The sequence below is a fragment of the Oncorhynchus kisutch genome, linkage group LG21 (assembly GCF_002021735.2).
Source record: "Oncorhynchus kisutch isolate 150728-3 linkage group LG21, Okis_V2, whole genome shotgun sequence".
In the NCBI taxonomy this organism is placed as follows: Eukaryota; Metazoa; Chordata; class Actinopteri; order Salmoniformes; family Salmonidae; genus Oncorhynchus; species Oncorhynchus kisutch.
In genome coordinates this window covers 37608024-37629712 of record NC_034194.2, presented here as the reverse complement: position 1 = coordinate 37629712, position 21689 = coordinate 37608024, and the positions used below count along the sequence as shown (strand labels likewise).

General features: G+C 45.8%; 1 protein-coding gene across 2 annotated transcripts in view; it reads right to left on the bottom strand.

The window, feature by feature from the left end:
• LOC109866469 (serine palmitoyltransferase 2-like) overlaps positions 1-21689 on the bottom strand; it is a 43508-nt gene that overhangs the window by 2896 nt on the left and 18923 nt on the right. Inside the window, exons 6-12 of one of the 2 annotated variants that reach the window (XM_020455156.2) lie at positions 19747-19840; positions 19138-19243; positions 17199-17418; positions 16428-16554; positions 11681-11816; positions 11281-11410; positions 6551-6699 (exon numbers count right to left, since the gene is read on the bottom strand). In XM_020455156.2, coding sequence (XP_020310745.1) covers positions 6551-6699; positions 11281-11410; positions 11681-11816; positions 16428-16554; positions 17199-17418; positions 19138-19243; positions 19747-19840 — 962 coding nt within the window. Of the gene's footprint in view, positions 1-1238; positions 6700-11280; positions 11411-11680; positions 11817-16427; positions 16555-17198; positions 17419-19137; positions 19244-19746; positions 19841-21689 lie in introns of those variants that run through there. The other variant, XM_031800432.1, reaches the window with a different exon arrangement.

Genomic DNA, 21689 nt, shown 5'->3' with positions numbered 1-21689 from the left:
CTGCTTTCTTCGTTTGACATTGAGGGAGAGGTTGTTGTCATGACACCACTATGACAGTTCACTTACCTCATCCCTATAGGCTGACTCATCATTGTTGGTTATCAGGCCTACAACCGTGGTGTCGTCACCAACCCTGTATTAAGAGTCCATGTGGAGGTGTTGTTGCCAAACCTCACAGCCTGTGGTCTGCCCTTCAGGAAGTCCAGGATCCCGTTACAGAGGGTGGTATCCAGACCCAGGGCTCTGAGCTTGGAGGAAAAAATAGTGTTGAATGCTGAACTGTAGTCAATGAACAGAATTCTCAGATAGGTGTTCCTCTTGTCCAGATGTGTTACGACCGTGTGATGGAAATGGCTCTTCCATGGTTCTGTTGGAGCGGTAGGCTAATTTGATTGGGTCTGAGAAGATAGCGGAGAATACGCCTGCAAGCTGGTCAGCACACACTCTGGGTGCCAGCGGCTTTGTGAGTATTCACTCGAGTGTTTTCCTCACATAAGCCTTGGATAGCGAAAGCACCTAGACGTCAAGAGCAGCGGGAGTCTTCCTGAATGGCTCAGTATTGTCTGCCTCGAAGAGAGCACAGAATGTGTTAAGTTTGGCTGGGAGGAAGGCTTCAGTGGGCACCACACAGCTGCATTTGTATTTTTTGGGTGCGATAGTCTGTAGTCTTTGCCACATGCGACGCATGTCTGAGTTGTCGAACAAGATCAACTAGATAAAGAGCCACCTACAATTCCCCACACGACAGCTTCTTGCATTGTTGCCATTCAGAATCGTAACAAAGCATGGCTTCTGGCCCCATCGAAGCAGGCGCATCTACATTGAGTTGTACAGTTCTAAATTGACTACAAATTAGTTCTGTGTGGAATGCATCTAGACAGATCGTGACCACATTTGTTCTCAGAATAATAGGTAAATAGCCACAGATGTTAAGACAGAACGGGGGGGGGGGGCATTTTAAAAATAAGCAGCTCAAGGAAAGAACATAAGTGACTGGAGACATTTTTTGGGACGGACTAACAATGTTAAATAGGATATGTTGAATCACACAGGTAGTAGGTGTTTTTTCCAATGAGAGATGCCTATATTTGCTTAACTCAACAATGAGAAGGATACACACAATCATTTGTTCTATCATTATCATTAGACATACAGATGTTGGTGTTAGTCATAGTGATAGATACATTTCTCTATAGGTTAGTGTGTGTAACAAATAAAACGGAATAAATCAAGAGATGTCTTCTTTAAGATACAAACAGGTTGTAAGTCATTTAATGGTATTCATTCTGTAAAGACTTTCCGATAGATGACATTACACATCGTGCGTATGTATATAGACCTTTGCCAAAAGACAAAGCTAACCTAGAGCTTGATACAAACAAAGACAGATTTAATCTCAGCACGGTTTCCAACAGCACGGTTTAACACACACCATTGCTTCAAAAACCTCAAATGGTTTATCTTTCAACCCTAACTATCTCCAAACATTGAACTTGCCAAGGGTAAAAGCCTACTGATAACATACAGGATTTATACAGTCGCGTACATAGGTCAGTTCACAAATCTCTCCCATTGCTGGTTAAACAATGTCATTTTACATCAAATAACTTTTTAATCTTTTCATTTTAAAAACACATTTACTTAAAAAAAAAAAAATGGGCCAGTGATTAATGACATATGAAGCTAAATGTTATTTGCTTTGTAGAAATGTAAAAAGCCTTCCTGAGATCATGTTGCTGGATGTCAGCAATCACATCCTGTCTCAATAGAGATGGGAACAGGATACGGAGCAGGCATCCCAAATTGTGCTCCATTGCCTATATAGTGCACTACTTTTGACTAAGGCTGTGGTTAAAAGTTGTACACTATAGGAAAAAGAGTGCCATTCGGGACCAAGAGAGACTAACTACATGGGCCCACCCAGCTTGAACTAAATACAATGCAGAATCAACAAGGTTTCAGTTTTACTGCTAAACTAATTCTAGACACTTTAAAATGTCAGAGATAGTTTAAAAGGAGCTTGTAGTGGTGGAATGATCACAGTGCTAGTCTCAGTTCTGTTCGATACATTTCTACACTCACACACCTCAACTACAAACCGGATATTTGACTTATCACAATATTACACTTGAAATGACCCATAGGTTGTCCCATTGAAAATCATATATATACATTTACACAAAATAAAACAAATATACAAGCCAGCCAAAACAAAACCAGCTAATTCTGGAATGCCATATCAGATCAGAAGAATCATTGTGAGACAGTCGGCGGTAAAAAGACGCTTCCTTCAAACCAAGCCTGCCGTTAGCCAGCCGTAAAGCCTGCCGTTAGCCAGCCGTAAAGCCTGCCGTTAGCCAGCCGTAAAGCCTGCCGTTAGCCAGCCGTAAAGCCTGCCGTTAGCCAGCCGTAAAGCCTGCCGTTAGCCAGCCGTAAAGCCTGCCGTTAGCCAGCCGTAAAGCCTGCCGTTAGCCAGCCGTAAAGCCTGCCGTTAGCCAGCCGTAAAGCCTGCCGTTAGCCAGCCGTAAAGCCTGCCGTTAGCCAGCCGTAAAGCCTGCCGTTAGCCAGCCGTAAAGCCTGCCGTTAGCCAGCCGTAAAGCCTGCCGTTAGCCAGCCGTAAAGCCTGCCGTTAGCCAGCCGTAAAGCCTGCCGTTAGCCAGCCGTAAAGCCTGCCGTTAGCCAGCCGTAAAGCCTGCCGTTAGCCAGCCGTAAAGCCTGCCGTTAGCCAGCCGTAAAGCCTGCCGTTAGCCAGCCGTAAAGCCTGCCGTTAGCCAGCCGTAAAGCCTGCCGTTAGCCAGCCGTAAAGCCTGCCGTTAGCCAGCCGTAAAGCCTGCCGTTAGCCAGCCGTAAAGCCTGCCGTTAGCCAGCCGTAAAGCCTGCCGTTAGCCAGCCGTAAAGCCTGCCGTTAGCCAGCCGTAAAGCCTGCCGTTAGCCAGCCGTAAAGCCTGCCGTTAGCCAGCCGTAAAGCCTGCCGTTAGCCAGCCGTAAAGCCTGCCGTTAGCCAGCCGTTAGCCAGCCGTAAAGCCAGCCGTTAGCCAGCCGTAAAGCCTGCCGTTAGCCAGCCGTAAAGCCTGCCGTTAGCCAGCCGTAAAGCCTGCCGTTAGCCAGCCGTTAGCCAGCCGTAAAGCCTGCCGTTAGCCAGCCGTAAAGCCTGCCGTTAGCCAGCCGTAAAGCCTGCCGTTAGCCAGCCGTAAAGCCTGCCGTTAGCCAGCCGTAAAGCCTGCCGTTAGCCAGCCGTAAAGCCTGCCGTTAGCCAGCCGTAAAGCCAGCCGTAAAGCCTGCCGTTAGCCAGCCGTAAAGCCTGCCGTTAGCCAGCCGTAAAGCCTGCCGTTAGCCAGCCGTAAAGCCTGCCGTTAGCCAGCCGTAAAGCCTGCCGTAAAGCCTGCCGTTAGCCAGCCGTAAAGCCTGCCGTTAAGCCAGCCGTAAAGCCTGCCGTTAGCCAGCCGTAAAGCCTGTCGTTAGCCAGCAAAAAAGCCTGTCGTTTCAGTGAGGCTACATCATCTTTGCATTTCCAATGCCCATCAGTAGTACTAGCACTGAAGACATGTCCGTTTTTAAAACACACATACACAGGTACTCTGGAACAGGGTTGGGGGTCAATTCCATTACAAATCAAGTCAATTCTAATAGTTTTCTGAATTTCCATAACATTTCCAAACTGAAATGCCATGAAATTGAACTGAAATGGCTGACTTTAAATTGAATTTAGAAGACCTGCTGTAGAACATAGAGCTGCAACCCACAGAGATACTATATTAGAAACATCTTCCCCAAAACAAGGCAGATTGAAATACTATAGGCAATTTGCAATAAATAGAAAAACGTCCTGTATTAAACCTCAAAGGCATTATAATGCAATATACATAGCTCATAAGGCATTATAATGCAATATACATAGCTCATAAGGCATTATAATGCAATATACATAGCTCATAAGGCAGTATAATGCAATATACATAGCTCATAAGGCATTATGGATGCACTTATAATACAATATACATAGCTCATAAGGCATTATGGATGCATTATACATAGCTCATAAGTCATTATAATGCAATATACATAGCTCATAAGGCATTATAATGCAATATACATAGCTCATAAGGCATTATAATGCAATATACATAGCTCATAAGGCATTATGGATGCACTTATAATACAATATACATAGCTCATAAGGCATTATGGATGCATTATACATAGCTCATAAGGCATTATAATGCAATATACATAGCTCATAAGGCATTATAATGCAATATACATAGCTCATAAGGCATTATAATGCAATATACATAGCTCATAAGGCATTATGGATGCACTTATAATGCAATATACATAGCTCATAAGGCATTATAATGCAATATACATAGCTCATAAGGCATTATAATACAATATACATAGCTCATAAGGCATTATAATGCAATATACATAGCTCATAAGGCATTATAATGCAATATACATAGCTCATAAGGCATTATAATGCAATATACATAGCTCATAAGGCATTATAATGCAATATACATAGCTCATAAGGCATTATAATGCATTATACATAGCTCATAAGGCATTATGGATGCATTATACATAGCTCATAAGGCATTATAATGCAATATACATAGCTCATAAGGCATTATAATGCAATATACATAGCTCATAAGGCATTATAATGCATTATACATAGCTCATAAGGCATTATAATACAATATACATAGCTCATAAGGCATTATAATGCAATATACATAGCTCATAAGGCATTATAATGCAATATACATAGCTCATAAGGCATTATAATGCATTATACATAGCTCATAAGGCATTATGGATGCACTTATAATACCTTATAAAGAGGGTATCCATAGGAAGTGTTTTCCGAATAAGGACATATCTGTACATCAGAGAAGCACGGTTAGGATGCAGCATGGTCATACGTACAGACAGACAGTGTGGTTACATTACACCCAGTGTGTCATTGTTCAGGAAGAAGACATCAGCGCTGGGTTGTTAATAATAGAATAAGCACTTAGGTTCAGATATACAGTTAGATATTCACATGACATGTGTCTTCAGTAACGGGTAGTTTCACACAGATGAAGGCAAGAAGTTCCATTTAAATATATGTATTTTCTATTCCAGGAAGCCGATCCTAAGAAACACACAACACGACCTGGCTCTTATTTATCCTATAGCAGTTTTAGAGAATCTTCATTAATGGATAGGTTAAAGAGACTCTGTTCAAAATGTTTAAGACATATGAGTTCAAGTTATTCCAGTACAGGTGTAAAGAACACTAAATATTAAAGGCTGAAAAAGATGATAGAAAATAAAACATTCACAACATGGTCGGCTCTTCAAAGGGACCCCCCCCCCCCCCCTACTATTCTAAATATCTCAACGGATCTTTTTGGAACAAAGTCGTGTTCATTAGGCACAAAATGGAACAAAACTAACTGAAACACCCCCCTACTATTCTAAATATCTCACCGGATCTTTTTGGAACAAAGTCGTGTTCATTAGGCACAAAATGGAACAAAACTAACTGAAACTGGGAGGGACTACCAGGGCTTGTCCAATAAGAAATGCTTGTTTTGGCAGAGACGTGCCCTAATGAACATGAGCCAGGTGTGATACGTAGATTACAGAGAGAGCTAGGACTACTCATGGAAAGCAGCTGTGTGATTGGTGACTAGCTACGATGTTAAGTCAAAGAAGATGTTCACATGTTAATTTACAGTATAAACAGTAGATAATGTACAATACATATATTTGGTTAGAGAAAGGACCCAGTGACAATATTCAAGTATAAAACACTGATTAGAGTGGAAAGGTTTAAGTTAAATTAAAAAAATTAAAATAAGGTTGACACTTGATGTACCCCATGTGATATGAAGGCCTATATTTAGGTGGGGATGGGGTATTTTACCCATATCAACAGTGCTCTAATGTAAGGAATGATATATATTATTTATTTACTTTGTCTGTTATATAACTCCTGCCAGTAACCAACCATTGGTATAACCAAACAAGTGGTACTGTATATTTGAATATTAAAACCTATCTTAAAAGCTGAAAATACATTTAAGAACCGCAGCAGGTAGCCTACTGGTTTAAAGTGTTGGGCCTGTAAGCTAAAGGTAGCTGGTTCAAATCCCTGAGCCGAATCGGTGAAAAAGCTGTCAATGTGCCGTTGAGCAAGGTGCTCCAGTAAGTGGCTCTGGATAAGAGAGTCTTCTAAATTACTACAATGTAAATGTAATCTTGTTATTATTGCATTGGAAGACCCCATAATGCACAAAGACATATTTAAGACTCAACATTAAGGTACAAACTCAAAACAATGAAGTCACAATAAGTTAAGATGCATTAAGAAAACCCTCTGGGCACATGGTGACTGTTCAGACCTGGTGAAGTTTCACTTAGGTACAGATCTAGGATCAGCTTTACATCCCCAATCCTAACATTAACTATTAGTGGGGAAAAATACTAAACTGACAAGATCAGCATCTAGAGGCAACTTGACCCTACACCAGTGTAGGCAATTTCAGTTAGTTACATGACAGAAGGCTTGACGTGGCTGGGCTCCTGGAGCAGACTCTCCTCAGTGGACCATGAACCCAGGGAGGAGGGGAGATGAGGAAGTCTCTGGTGTCTAGAATACTTCAGCTGTAATATATCTCCTACCTCACTGATGGCCTCCAACGCCTGGGGAAGACAAGAGAGAAGACTAAACAACAAGTGGAGAAATGAGAAGCTACTCAACATCAACAACAGTATGAGAGAGAGAGAGCTGGATGGATTCCATTTGGTCTCAGAAGCAGAATCCTCTACTGTGGAGAAATGAGAAGCTTTACAACATCAACAACAGTATGTTGAGCATAAGAAGCAGGAGTATTTCCTGCTGACCCAGGAGATTGAGATGGGGGGGGGGGGGGGTGTTTCTAACAGCATTGTGAGGGTTGCTGAACCCTGAAATTCACCCGATGAAACTGTTAGTGAAGATAAATGCGTAAGGGTGAACAAAGAATACACAACTAGAGCTAAAACTACACCACATACCCTCAGGAGACGTTATCGGTCCGCAACCCCCTTGGAAACAATCTCTCTTTCTCCATTTTCTTTGTTTCATACCTTCTCTGAACTTTGTAAAGAGAGGAAAAAGTGTCTTCATACATTTCAACAAGTGAAGCAGACTATTAAAAACAGTGTTGACCCACTCATCAAAAAGATGGACTGTCCTTGGTCAGACAACACTCCTTAAATAAAAGTGTCTGAGCTCGCTGATCCACCATAGTAACGGCCTGTCATCCTTCCAAGTCTCCCACCCACACCTGGGTTCAAACAATAGGTGTTCTCCCAAAACATGTTGTAGACGTGATTGAACCTGCCTGGGTGTACCAGACGGGTGGGGTTGGTAATTATGGGACGATTGTTGGTTCCATTGCGCCAGGCAAACTCTATTGAGCCCAGTTTAAGTATTTGAAAGGAAAATATTTTCTGAACCCTCGCTAATAAAGCACATATTGAAAGCCTTTCCTGTCTTCCACACCAGCAGCACATCAGCCATGAAAGCCAGAAGCCAGGCTTGACTGACTCAACACTGGGGAAGTGGCAGCCAGTCCCCACTTTCCTGTCTTCCACACCAGCAGCACATCAGCCATGAAAGCCAGAAGCCAGGCTTGACTGACTCAACACTGGGGAAGTGGCAGCCAGTCCCCACTTTCCTGTCTTCCACACCAGCAGCACATCAGCCATGAAAGCCAGAAGCCAGGCTTGACTGACTCAACACTGGGGAAGTGGCAGCCAGTCCCCACTTTCCTGTCTTCCACACCAGCAGCACATCAGCCATGAAAGTCAGAAGCCAGGCTTGACTGACTCAACACTGGGGAAGTGGCAGCCAGTCCCCACTTTCCTGTCTTCCACACCAGCAGCACATCAGCCATGAAAGCCAGAAGCCAGGCTTGACTGACTCAACACTGGGGAAGTGGCAGCCAGTCCCCACTTTCCTGTCTTCCACACCAGCAGCACATCAGCCATGAAAGCCAGAAGCCAGGCTTGACTGACTCAACACTGGGGAAGTGGCAGCCAGTCCCCACTTTCCTGTCTTCCACACCAGCAGCACATCAGCCATGAAAGCCAGAAGCCAGGCTTGACTGACTCAACACTGGGGAAGTGGCAGCCAGTCCCCACTTTCCTGTCTTCCACACCAGCAGCACATCAGCCATGAAAGCCAGAAGCCAGGCTTGACTGACTCAACACTGGGGAAGTGGCAGCCAGTCCCCACTTTCCTGTCTTCCACACCAGCAGCACATCAGCCATGAAAGTCAGAAGCCAGGCTTGACTGACTCAACACTGGGGAAGTGGCAGCCAGTCCCCACTTTCCTGTCTTCCACACCAGCAGCACATCAGCCATGAAAGCCAGAAGCCAGGCTTGACTGACTCAACACTGGGGAAGTGGCAGCCAGTCCCCACTTTCCTGTCTTCCACACCAGCAGCACATCAGCCATGAAAGCCAGAAGCCAGGCTTGACTGACTCAACACTGGGGAAGTGGCAGCCAGTCCCCACTTTCCTGTCTTCCACACCAGCAGCACATCAGCCATGAAAGTCAGAAGCCAGGCTTGACTGACTCAACACTGGGGAAGTGGCAGCCAGTCCCCACTTTCCTGTCTTCCACACCAGCAGCACATCAGCCATGAAAGCCAGAAGCCAGGCTTGACTGACTCAACACTGGGGAAGTGGCAGCCAGTCCCCACTTTCCTGTCTTCCACACCAGCAGCACATCAGCCATGAAAGCCAGAAGCCAGGCTTGACTGACTCAACACTGGGGAAGTGGCAGCCAGTCCCCACTTTCCTGTCTTCCACACCAGCAGCACATCAGCCATGAAAGCCAGAAGCCAGGCTTGACTGACTCAACACTGGGGAAGTGGCAGCCAGTCCCCACTTTCCTGTCTTCCACACCAGCAGCACATCAGCCATGAAAGTCAGAAGCCAGGCTTGACTGACTCAACACTGGGGAAGTGGCAGCCAGTCCCCACTTTCCTGTCTTCCACACCAGCAGCACATCAGCCATGAAAGCCAGAAGCCAGGCTTGACTGACTCAACACTGGGGAAGTGGCAGCCAGTCCCCACTTTCCTGTCTTCCACACCAGCAGCACATCAGCCATGAAAGCCAGAAGCCAGGCTTGACTGACTCAACACTGGGGAAGTGGCAGCCAGTCCCCACTTTCCTGTCTTCCACACCAGCAGCACATCAGCCATGAAAGCCAGAAGCCAGGCTTGACTGACTCAACACTGGGGAAGTGGCAGCCAGTCCCCACTTTCCTGTCTTCCACACCAGCAGCACATCAGCCATGAAAGCCAGAAGCCAGGCTTGACTGACTCAACACTGGGGAAGTGGCAGCCAGTCCCCACTTTCCTGTCTTCCACACCAGCAGCACATCAGCCATGAAAGCCAGAAGCCAGGCTTGACTGACTCAACACTGGGGAAGTGGCAGCCAGTCCCCACTTTCCTGTCTTCCACACCAGCAGCACATCAGCCATGAAAGCCAGAAGCCAGGCTTGACTGACTCAACACTGGGGAAGTGGCAGCCAGTCCCCACTTTCCTGTCTTCCACACCAGCAGCACATCAGCCATGAAAGCCAGAAGCCAGGCTTGACTGACTCAACACTGGGGAAGTGGCAGCCAGTCCCCACTTTCCTGTCTTCCACACCAGCAGCACATCAGCCATGAAAGCCAGAAGCCAGGCTTGACTGACTCAACACTGGGGAAGTGGCAGCCAGTCCCCACTTTCCTGTCTTCCACACCAGCAGCACATCAGCCATGAAAGCCAGAAGCCAGGCTTGACTGACTCAACACTGGGGAAGTGGCAGCCAGTCCCCACTTTCCTGTCATCCACACCAGCAGCACATCAGCCATGAAAGTCAGAAGCCAGGCTTGACTGACTCAACACTGGGGAAGTGGCAGCCAGTCCCCACTTTCCTGTCTTCCACACCAGCAGCACATCAGCCATGAAAGCCAGAAGCCAGGCTTGACTGACTCAACACTGGGGAAGTGGCAGCCAGTCCCCACTTTCCTGTCTTCCACACCAGCAGCACATCAGCCATGAAAGCCAGAAGCCAGGCTTGACTGACTCAACACTGGGGAAGTGGCAGCCAGTCCCCACTTTCCTGTCTTCCACACCAGCAGCACATCAGCCATGAAAGCCAGAAGCCAGGCTTGACTGACTCAACACTGGGGAAGTGGCAGCCAGTCCCCACTTTCCTGTCTTCCACACCAGCAGCACATCAGCCATGAAAGTCAGAAGCCAGGCTTGACTGACTCAACACTGGGGAAGTGGCAGCCAGTCCCCACTTTCCTGTCTTCCACACCAGCAGCACATCAGCCATGAAAGTCAGAAGCCAGGCTTGACTGACTCAACACTGAAGAGATGTGGAGGGATTCTTTCAGCTATTAAAAGGGATGACGCTGTCTTCACCATACAATCTAACCACTGATATACAACTTATATACAACATTCCCATCAATTGAACTGGACCCAATTCTAGGACCACAGAGACTTGAGGTGCATCTCAATACTCAAATGCAGCTTCTTCTCCTTCCATCCCATACTAACATCTCAGAGAGTTGAATAGAATATAACTAGTGATGAACACAAACCCTATTGAGTGACAGACAGACAGACAAAATATCCTATTGAGTGAGAGAGACAAAATATCCTATTGAGTGAGAGAGACAAAATATCCTATTGAGTGAGAGAGACAAAATATCCTATTGAGTGACAGAGACAACATATCCTATTGAGTGACAGAGACAACATATCCTATTGAGTGACAGAGACAAAATATCCTATTGAGTGAGAGAGACAAAATATCCTATTGAGTGACAGAGACAACATATCCTATTGAGTGACAGAGACAACATATCCTATTGAGTGACAGAGACAAAATATCCTATTGAGTGACAGAGACAAAATATCCTATTGAGTGACAGAGACAAAATATCCTATTGAGTGACAGAGACAAAATATCCTATTGAGTGACAGATAGACAGAATATCCTATTGAGTGAGATAGACAGACAGAAAATATCCTATTGAGTGACAGATAGACAGACAGAAAATATCCTATTGAGTGACAGATAGACAGACAGAAAATATCCTATTGAGTGACAGATAGACAGACAGAAAATATCCTATTGAGTGAGTGGCAGACAGACAAGATGCAGGATAGAGATGATGCCATGGGGGGGAGGGTCCTTTGACTCTAGTCCATGATTGGTTGTCTCACCGTGTCCAAAATATCTCTGGTGTGGGCAGCAGACACACAGAACCTGGCCCTGGACTCTATGATGGGCGTGGCCGGAAAGCCAACCACCACCGTCCCAATGTTCCTCTTCAACATCTCCCTACCGAACGCCCTGAGAGAAAACCAATCACAGAGCGGGGTTAGAGACCATGTGACCAATGTGTGAACAATCTGCTTATTCTGTGACTGACTGAGGAATGCCATGTTGATCGTGTCAGAGGAAAGTGAACAGAAACAATCTGATCATGTTCACCGTGGTTATTTAGTCTAAAACTGTGTGAGTTGACCAAGGTGTTACACGGCGGACTGATAAAACCTAGTCTGTCTTGGTGTTTTGTTTGTGTTCTGGTAAACGTCTCTAACTAGCCATTACCAGACCTACCCTATCTTGGCAGGCATGTAGAGCATCATGGGTACAACAGGAGAGTCATCGTTGCCATAGATGATGAAGCCCATCTCTCGGAGTTTCCTCCTGAAATACGTAGTGTTCTCTGACAGCTGCCTCAGACGAACCACACCTGGAAACACAATGAAACCATTCCCTATTTAATCCCCTGTAAACCCATTAGTAAAAACCTGTTAAACCATTAGTGATTACAACCATTAACCAGTAAAACAATTAAACAGGTAAACCACACCCTTTAAAGGACTATTGGTCACGCCCTCTATTCCAGACCCTCCCTTGTCGCCTGATGGGTTTTAGTTTGTTACTACTCCATTGTCAATCCCATGAGGAGCTGGCAAGAGAGCAGAACCAGGCTGGCATGCGGGCGTCCTCTCTTAGGCCTTAGAGCCTAGTACCTGCCTGTTCACTAGGCCTGGGTAATGGGTGACTTCAGCAACATGAGAAAAAAGCTCCAGACCAGCATCTGCCATTTCATTTTGAGAGACCGAAACATACAGCTTCAAAAGGTACCCAAGACACAACAATTCACACAGACGTATTTTATTATTGATCCCAGGAATTCACAACCATTCTGTGAGAACTGAAGAGTGATATAAGATGAAAAAAAGAGGGGGGTATTCTCAGGAGGGATTGTTTCCCACTTGTTTCACATTCCTTTTAAATTGATGTCCTGACTGTTCCCGTCCCACCCAGAGATTAAATATGTAATAAACTGTTCCTGTCCCATCCAGAGATTAAATATGTAATACTGTTCCCCATCCAGAGATTAAATATGTAATACTGTTCCCTGTCCCATCCAGAGAATTAAATATGTAATACTGTTCCCTGTCCCATCCAGAGAATTAAATATGTAATACTGTTCCCTGTCCCATCCAGAGAATTAAATATGTAATACTGTTCCCTCTCCCATCCAGAGATTAAATATGTAATACTGTTCCCTGTCCCATCCAGAGATTAAATATGTAATACTGTTCCCTGTCCCATCCAGAGATGAAATATGTAATACTGTTCCCTGTCCCATCCAGAGATGAAATATGTAATACTGTTCCCTGTCCCATCCAGAGATGAAATATGTAATACTGTTCCCCGTCCCATCCAGAGATGAAATATGTAATACTGTTCCCTGTCCCATCCAGAGATGAAATATGTAATACTGTTCCCCATCCAGAGATGAAATATGTAATACTGTTCCCCATCCAGAGATGAAATATGTAATACTGTTCCCCATCCAGAGATGAAATATGTAATACTGTTCCCTGTCCCATCCAGAGATGAAATATGTAATACTGTTCCCTGTCCCATCCAGAGATGAAATATGTAATACTGTTCCCCATCCAGAGATGAAATATGTAATACTGTTCCCCATCCAGAGATGAAATATGTAATACTGTTCCCCATCCAGAGATGAAATATGTAATACTGTTCCCCATCCAGAGATGAAATATGTAATACTGTTCCCCATCCAGAGATGAAATATGTAATACTGTTCCCCATCCAGAGATGAAATATGTAATACTGTTCCCCATCCAGAGATGAAATATGTAATACTGTTCCCCATCCAGAGATGAAATATGTAATACTGTTCCCCATCCAGAGATGAAATATGTAATACTGTTCCCCATCCAGAGATGAAATATGTAATACTGTTCCCCATCCAGAGATGAAATATGTAATACTGTTCCCCATCCAGAGATTAAATATGTAATACTGTTCCCCATCCAGAGATTAAATATGTAATACTGTTCCCCATCCAGAGATTAAATATGTAATACTGTTCCCTGACCCATCCAGAGATTAAATATGTAATACTGTTCCCTGACCCATCCAGAGATTAAATATGTAATACTGTTCCCTGACCCATCCAGAGATTAAATATGTAATAAACTGTTCCCTGACCCATCCAGAGATTAAATATGTAATAAACTGTTCCCTGACCCATCCAGATAAGAAATATGCAATAAACTATTCCCTGACCCATCCAGATAAGAAATATGCAATAAACTGTTCCCTGACCCATCCAGATAAGAAATATGTAATAAACTGTTCCCTGACCCATCCAGATAAGAAATATGCAATAAACTGTTCCCTGACCCATCCAGATAAGAAATATGCAATAAACTGTTCCCTGACCCATCCAGATAAGAAATATGCAATAAACTGTTCCCTGACCCATCCAGATAAGAAATATGCATTTTAGTATTAAGCATATTCGTATTAAGTTTTAGTTTGGAAGAATCCACACACAGCTAATTGTATTTTAAGTGCATTCTTTTTTTATCAATGTAAACTGTGTTTTTCCTTCAGTTTTTCTGTGAGGAAGAATCAATGAATTTAGTCAGAAGTCAGTAATGCTTTCCAGGTCTGTACTGCCACCTTGTGGTTACTGGTGGTAAAGACACTGCTGTACCAGGCACAGCCTAACATAAGTGAAAACCTTGTGTATATTCATCAGGAGCAAATTCAACTCCTGATGATTAAGTATTGATGATGGAATCAGGTTTTACAGGGTCAGTGCCAATACTGTAGTTAATGTTCAGCAGTAGTTGAGGTAGATACAGCGCATTCGGAAAGTATTCAGACCCCTTGACTTATTCCACATTTTGTTATGTTACAGCCTTGTTCTAAAATTGATTCAATCCCCCCCCCCCAGACCAATCTACACACAATACCCCATAATGACAAAGCAAAAACAGATGGACATTTTTGCTAATTTATTATAAATTTAACAAATGTAAATATCACATTTCCATAAGTATTCAGACTATTTACTCAGTACTTTGTTGAAGCATTGTTGGCAGCGATTACAGCCTCGAGTCTTCTGGGGCACACCTGTATTTGGGGAGTTTCTCCTATTATTCTCTGCAGATCCTCCTCTGTCAGGTTGGATGGGGAGCGTCGCTGCACAGCTATTTTCAGGTCTCTCCAGAGTTCTTCGATCGGGTTCAAGTCTGGACTCTGGCTGGGCCACTCAAGGATATTCAGATACTTGTCCCGAAGCCACTCCTGCATTGCCTTGCTGTGTGCTTAGGGTTGTTGTCCTGTTGGAAGGTGAACCTTCACCCCAGTCTGAGGTCCTGAGCGCTCTGAAGCAGGTTTTCATCAAGGATCTCTGCACTTTTCTCTGTTCATCTTTCCCTCGATCCTGACTGATCTCCCAGGCCCTGCCACTGAAAAATATCCCCACAGCATGATGCTGCCACCATCATGCTTCACCATAGGGATGGTGCCAGGTTTCCTCCAGACGTGACACTTGGCATTCAGGCCAAAGATTTCAATCTTGGTTTCATCAGACCAGAGAATCTTGTTTCTCTTGGTCAGAGAGTCTTTATGTCACAATTGGCAAACTCCAAGTGGGCTGTCATGTGCCTTTTAGTGAGGAGTGGCTTCCCTCTGGCCATTCAACCACAAAGGCCTGATTGTTGCAGTGCTGCAGAGATGGTTGTCCTTCTGGAAGGTTCTCTCATCTCCACAGAGGAACTCTAGAGCTCTGTTAGAGTGACCACTGGGTTCTTGGTCACCTCCTGGACCAAGTCCCTTCTCCCCTGATTGCTCAGTTTGGCCGGGTGGCCAGCTCTAGGAAGAGTCTTGGTGGTTACACACTTCTTCCATTTAAGAATGATGGAGGTCACTGTTCTTGGGGACCTTCAATGCTGCAGAAATGTTTTGGTACCCTTCCCCAGAACTATGCCTCAACACAATCATGGCTTGGTTTTTACTCTGACATGCGCTGTCAACTGTGGGACCTTATATAGACAGGTGTGTGCCTTTTCAAATCATGTCCAATCAATTGAATTTACCACAGGTAGACTCCAATCACGTTGTATAAACGTCTCAAGGATGATCAATGGAAACAGGATTCACCTGAGCTCAATTAAGTCTCGTAGCAAAGGGTCTGAATACTTGTGTAAATAAGGTATTTCTGTTGATTTTTAATAAACTATTTTCGCTTTGTCATTTCGGGGGATTGTGTGTTGATTGATGAGGATTTTTTTAAAAATCCATTTTAGAATAAGGCTGTAATGTAACAAAATGAGGAAAAAGTCAAGGTTTCTGAATACTTTCTGAATGCACTGCATGTGCAGTATACTGAACCAAAATATAATGCAACAATTTCAAATATTTTGCTGAATTCGAGATCATTTAAGGAAATCAGTGAATTGAAATACATTAATTTGGCCCTAATCTATGGATTTCACATGACTGGGCAGGGGCACAGCCACGGGTAAAGCCTGGGAGGGCTTAGACCCACCCACTGTGGAGCCAGGCCCAGCCAATCAGAATGAGTTTTTCCCCACAAAAGGGTTTTATTTTAGACAGAAATACTCCTTGAGGTCCTGGGCTGGCGTGATTACACGTGGTCTGTGGCTGTGAGGTCGGTTGTACGTACTGACAAATTCTCAGAAAATGATGTTGGAGGAGGCTTATGGTGGAGAAATGGACATTAAATTATCTGGAAACTGCTCTGGTGGACATTCCTGTACATTCCTGCAAACTCCCTCAAAACCGGAGACATCTGTGACATTGTGTTTTGTGACAAAACAGCACATTTTAGAGAGGCCTTTTATTGTCCCCAGCACAAGGTGCACCTGTGTAATGATCGTGCTGTTTAAATCAGCTTCTTGATATGTGTTAATGATTGCAGGATTTGGGATAATAACTAGTTCTATTTCAGCTACACAGTGTGTTTCCTCCCAGCTGAGGGAGGCTGGCTGTGTAAACTCACCCAGAGTGGTACCGTCCTCCCCCATGATAATCTTCATAGAAGTGATGATCTGTTGGGACACAGGAGGAGACATGGAGGTGGCGTAGATAGCACTGTGGGAGTGGGACCGCAGGTAGTCTATCAACTCCTACGGGGGAAGAGAAGAGACCATTGTCATTCTAACGTAGACCGTATGGGATCTATTCAGAAATTAAACATGCTCCAACTGAGCCATGGAAATCTGGTTTCACTAAGTACTGTGGGAAATGTCTCATATCATTGGGCAATGATGAAACCGGGTTGTCCTGTTGATGACGAAACCGCCACACCGAAACTTTTTCAGTAAACTGTATCAGTAACCATCCCTGAAAACAAAGGCTTCGACTCGTAATATACGTCATGACTCATGCCAGTGACGATTATCTGTGTTTGAACACCCAGGGCAGTTTCAGTGTTAGAAGGGAGGGACCCTCCCTCCCCCCTCTGTTGGAACTGAATGTTTTGGTGTTTCCAGCACTGATGGCTGTTTCAGAGGTCTTGGCACCGCGTCAAGAGCATTTCTCCTAATCGCAGATCTTTTGGCGTTGCTTAGCCATACTTCCTAGTCTAGCATTCATTCACTTAACGGAATGGGAATATGAGGAAAAAAGCTGGAACTCAGGTTTCTGCCTTTGGAGACAGCCGGCTCACCTTCTTTCCTCCGATATACCCTCCAGCAACACTAAAGCTCTGGGTAAATACTCCCATAATGACCTCCCCTGCCCTTTAACCTCTGACAGACAGCAGACTCACCCTTTTTCCTCCGATATACCCTCCAGCAGCACCAAAGCTCTTAGTGAACGTTCCCATCATGATGTCAACATCTTTGGGGTCCAGAGCAAAGTAGTCGACCACCCCTCCACCACGAGGTCCTAGTGCCCCGATGCTGTGGGCCTCGTCCAGGTAGAGAAAGGCCTTGTAGCGCTTCTTCAGGGCTATCACCTCAGGCAGACGCACGATGGATCCCTCCATACTGAAGATGGAGAGGAGAATGGTGAGACGTGGAGGGAGGAGAGACAGACACACACATACATGACATGAACGCACAGCACACACACACTACAAATATTCTGTGGATCAACTGTTGTGTCTGGTAAATGACCACACGGCCGTACTAAGACGTGAACATCTCCCTGTGTGCAATCTAAAACAACGTAAACAGTGTGTTTCTTATTGATCTTCATTTGCTGTGAGAAGTCAGTGACTGTTTCTCTAGATCACTCAGGGTGTGTCAGACCGTTTTAACGACACATTTGGTGAACTGATCAGGGACAGGCAGCTTCACCAAGATCCATACTGAACAGAACGGATTGGTTGACCTTTACACTAAGTACATGACAATGTACTGAAGTCGCACTATATTTCTGCCCACTTCTACGTAAAGACTAGGCCGTGCCGAGTCTGCAGGGAGTCTTTCTGTACGACTAGGCCGTGCAGAGTCTGCAGGGAGCCTTTCTGTACGACTAGGCCGTGCCGAGTCTGCAGGGAGCCTTTCTGTACGACCAGGCCGTGCAGAGTCTGCAGGGAGCCTTTCTGTACGACCAGGCCGTGCCGAGTCTGCAGGGAGACTTTCTGTACGACCAGGCCGTGCAGAGTCTGCAGGGAGCCTTTCTGTACGACCAGGCCGTGCAGAGTCTGCAGGGAGCCTTTCTGTACGACCAGGCCGTGCAGAGTCTGTAGGGAGCCTTTCTGTACGACTAGGCCGTGCCTGTAGGGAGACTTTCTGTACGACTAGGCCGTGCCGAGTCTGCAGGGAGACTTTCTGTACGACTAGGCCGTGCCGAGTCTGCAGGGAGACTTTCTGTACGACTAGGCCGTGCCGAGTCTGCAGGGAGACTTTCTGTACGACTAGGCCGTGCCGAGTCTGCAGGGAGACTTTCTGTACGACTAGGCCGTGCCGAGTCTGCAGGGAGACTTTCTGTACGACTAGGCCGTGCCGAGTCTGCAGGGAGACTTTCTGTACGACTAGGCCGTGCCTGTAGGGAGACTTTCTGTACGACTAGGCCGTGCCTGTAGGGAGACTTTCTGTACGACTAGGCCGTGCCTGTAGGGAGACTTTCTGTACGACTAGGCCATGCCGAGTCTGCAGGGAGACTTTCTGTACGACTAGGCCGTGCCTGTAGGGAGACTTTCTCTACGACCAGGCCGTGCCTGTAGGGAGACTTTCTGTACGACTAGGCCGTGCCTGTAGGGAGACTTTCTGTACGACTAGGCCGTGCCTGTAGGGAGACTTTCTGTACGACTAGGCCGTGCCTGCAGGGAGACTTTCTGTACGACTAGGCCGTGCCTGTAGGGAGACTTTCTGTACGACTAGGCCGTGCCTGTAGGGAGACTTTCTGTACGACTAGGCCGTGCCTGTAGGGAGACTTTCTGTACGACTAGGCCGTGCCTGTAGGGAGACTTTCTCTACGACCAGGCCGTGCCTGTAGGGAGACTTTCTGTACGACTAGGCCGTGCCTGTAGGGAGACTTTCTGTACGACTAGGCCGTGCCTGTAGGGAGACTTTCTGTACGACTAGGCCGTGCCTGTAGGGAGACTTTCTGTACGACTAGGCCGTGCCGAGTCTGCAGGGAGACTTTTTAAATGTATTGCGAGCGTCTGATTCAGGGTTATTTCCATTATTTATTGGAATTCATTAACGTTTAATAAGAAACCTGATATCATATGATACCTCTTAAAAAAGGTACAGTACCTGTATATTCCTTCCACCAGTATGAGGATCTTCTTCCAGGGCCTGCGTGTTCTGGGCTGGCCGTGGACGATGGCGTCTCTCAACAGCTTCTCTAGACTCACCATATCTACAGAGACACACACAGAGCATAGAAAAGGGTCTGAATAATGCAGCCCAAGTACCTGAATGTTTAGACATTGTATCCCAAAACAAGACAACAACAAGATGGCTGGCTAACAGAGTGGCAGCGAGTCTTCGAGTGGAGAAATGGGTTCATCCATCACATCTCCCGGTCTTGTCTAAAATAGAACGCTGGCACGAAACATCCAGATTTGCATTACTACCTGACACCTAACTACAGAGTCACGTCTAACTGGATCGGGACGAACAGTAGATGGTGTAGAGGAGGCCGGGGATGGACGGTGACACGGCTGAGACTCTAATATCAGATAAACAGCTAGACAGAGACTAGAGCTTCTAATGAGAGACAGTTGGTCTTTAGTGTTGTGTTGATTGCACAGAGCAGGTTACATCCCATTGTGATCTGGAAGTTTACTGTAGACAGCTGGCTGAGGTAATAGATAGATGGTGATCAAACAGGGTCGTCTTGGACAACACTAAATGACTCACTGTTGTGCTTGAAGACTCTGATGATGGATCCAGACAGCCGAGCGCCCAGCACCAGAGAGGCATGGTTTAACTCATCACTCAGGATCAAACAGCCCTGGAATTACAACAATATAATATCATTTATTTACATCACAATACAAAAACACTAACGTGGTATACAGGACAGTCTCCCTGAAGGGGAGGGGGGTCACAGACGCAGTCTCACAGTCAATGACACCTCAGACATCACACCACAGCTATTGTATAAAACACTAACGTGGTATACAGGACAGTCTCCCTGAAGGGGGGGGGGGGTCACAGACGCAGTCTCACAGTCAATGACACCTCAGACATCATACCACAGCCATTGTATAGTTACCACAAGACAAGTTACACAATTCCATCATCTAGTGATTGAACGATTGAGCAGAATGAGTGCATTACGCAATGATGTCATTTCCAAGAAGAGGCGAGGAGGAGGAAGTCTGTCAGGATCATGTGAATGGTCCTTCGCCTCTCCTCAATGTGTACGTCTGTCAAGACAGGAAGTGTCTTGACTACTTTCACGAGGACGACCACGCGCCTGCCAGTCAGAGACTTCTACTTTACTTTTTGTCAAAACAAAACTTAGAGGAGGAGAAGTAAAGGATTATATGAGTCAGAGAGAGATGGGGGTGGAGAGAGAGAGGAGCAGAGAGATGGGGTGGAGAGAGAGAGGAGCAGAGAGATGGGGTGGAGAGAGAGAGGAGCAGAGAGATGGGGTGGAGAGAGAGAGAGAGAGAGGAGCAGAGAGATGGGGTGGAGAGAGAGAGAGAGAGAGAGAGAGGGGCAGAGAGATGGGGGTGGAGAGAGAGAGAGGGGCAGAGAGATGGGGGTGGCGAGAGAGAGAGAGAGGGGCAGAGAGATGGGGGTGGCGAGAGAGAGAGAGGGGCAGAGAGATGGGGGTGGCCAATGACATGTTAGTGTGGAAAGCGCTCTGTGAACGCCGTAGTGTCCCTTGCCTTATAATGCCAAAAAGCCCCAGCTGTCTGCTCTCTGTTTCCAAGTGTCAGGTTTCAGACCCTACATTTGCATAAGAAGTGACGTGTCACATTTTCTGGCCTATCCAGACAAAGAGTCGATTATCTCTTCCTCTGAGCGAGTGAGCTGAGCTTGGGAGAAGGAAAATTAACGGTGACAGTCAAACGAATCCAGCCATTGTGTTTTCATCTCGGTGTGATATGCTCAGCCGGATTTACCTCTTAACTAAATCATTTCGTAGAATTGAGACAAGACCACTTTGTCTGGGTCAGAGAGAGACAAAATCACTTAGTGCTTAAAGCTGAAGTTGTAACGCAGACTCTCCTTGGAGTCTGCAAACATTGAATGGACCCACTCCAAGTCACATACCGCCCAAACAAATCCACAGATGAGACAATCTATTTTGCACTCCGCACTGCCCTTTCCCACCTGGACAAAAGGAACACCTAAGTGAGAATGCTGTTAATTGACTACAGCTCAGCATTCAACACCATAGTGCCCTGAAAGCTCATCACTAAGATAAGGACCCTGGGACTGAACACTTCCTTCTGCAACTGGATTCCCGACTTCCTGATCGGCTGCCCCCAGGTGGTGGGGGTAGGCAACAAAACATCCCCCATGCGGAACCTCAACACGGGGCCCCTGAGCGGTGCGTGCTCAGTCCCCTCCTGTACTCCCTGTTCACCCTGCAGAAGACGGTGGTAGGCCTGATCACCAATGACGATGAGACAGCCTATAGGGAGGTCAGAGACAGTGTGGTGCCAGGACAACAACCTCTCCCTCAACCTCAGCAATACAAAGTCGCTGATCGTGGACACCAGGAAACGGAGGGCTGAGCACGCCCTCATTTAAATCAAAAAGGCTGTAGTGGAGCAGGTCGAGAGCTTCCAGTTCTTCAATGTCCACACCAATAAGGAAATATTATGGTCCCCACACAGCAACCC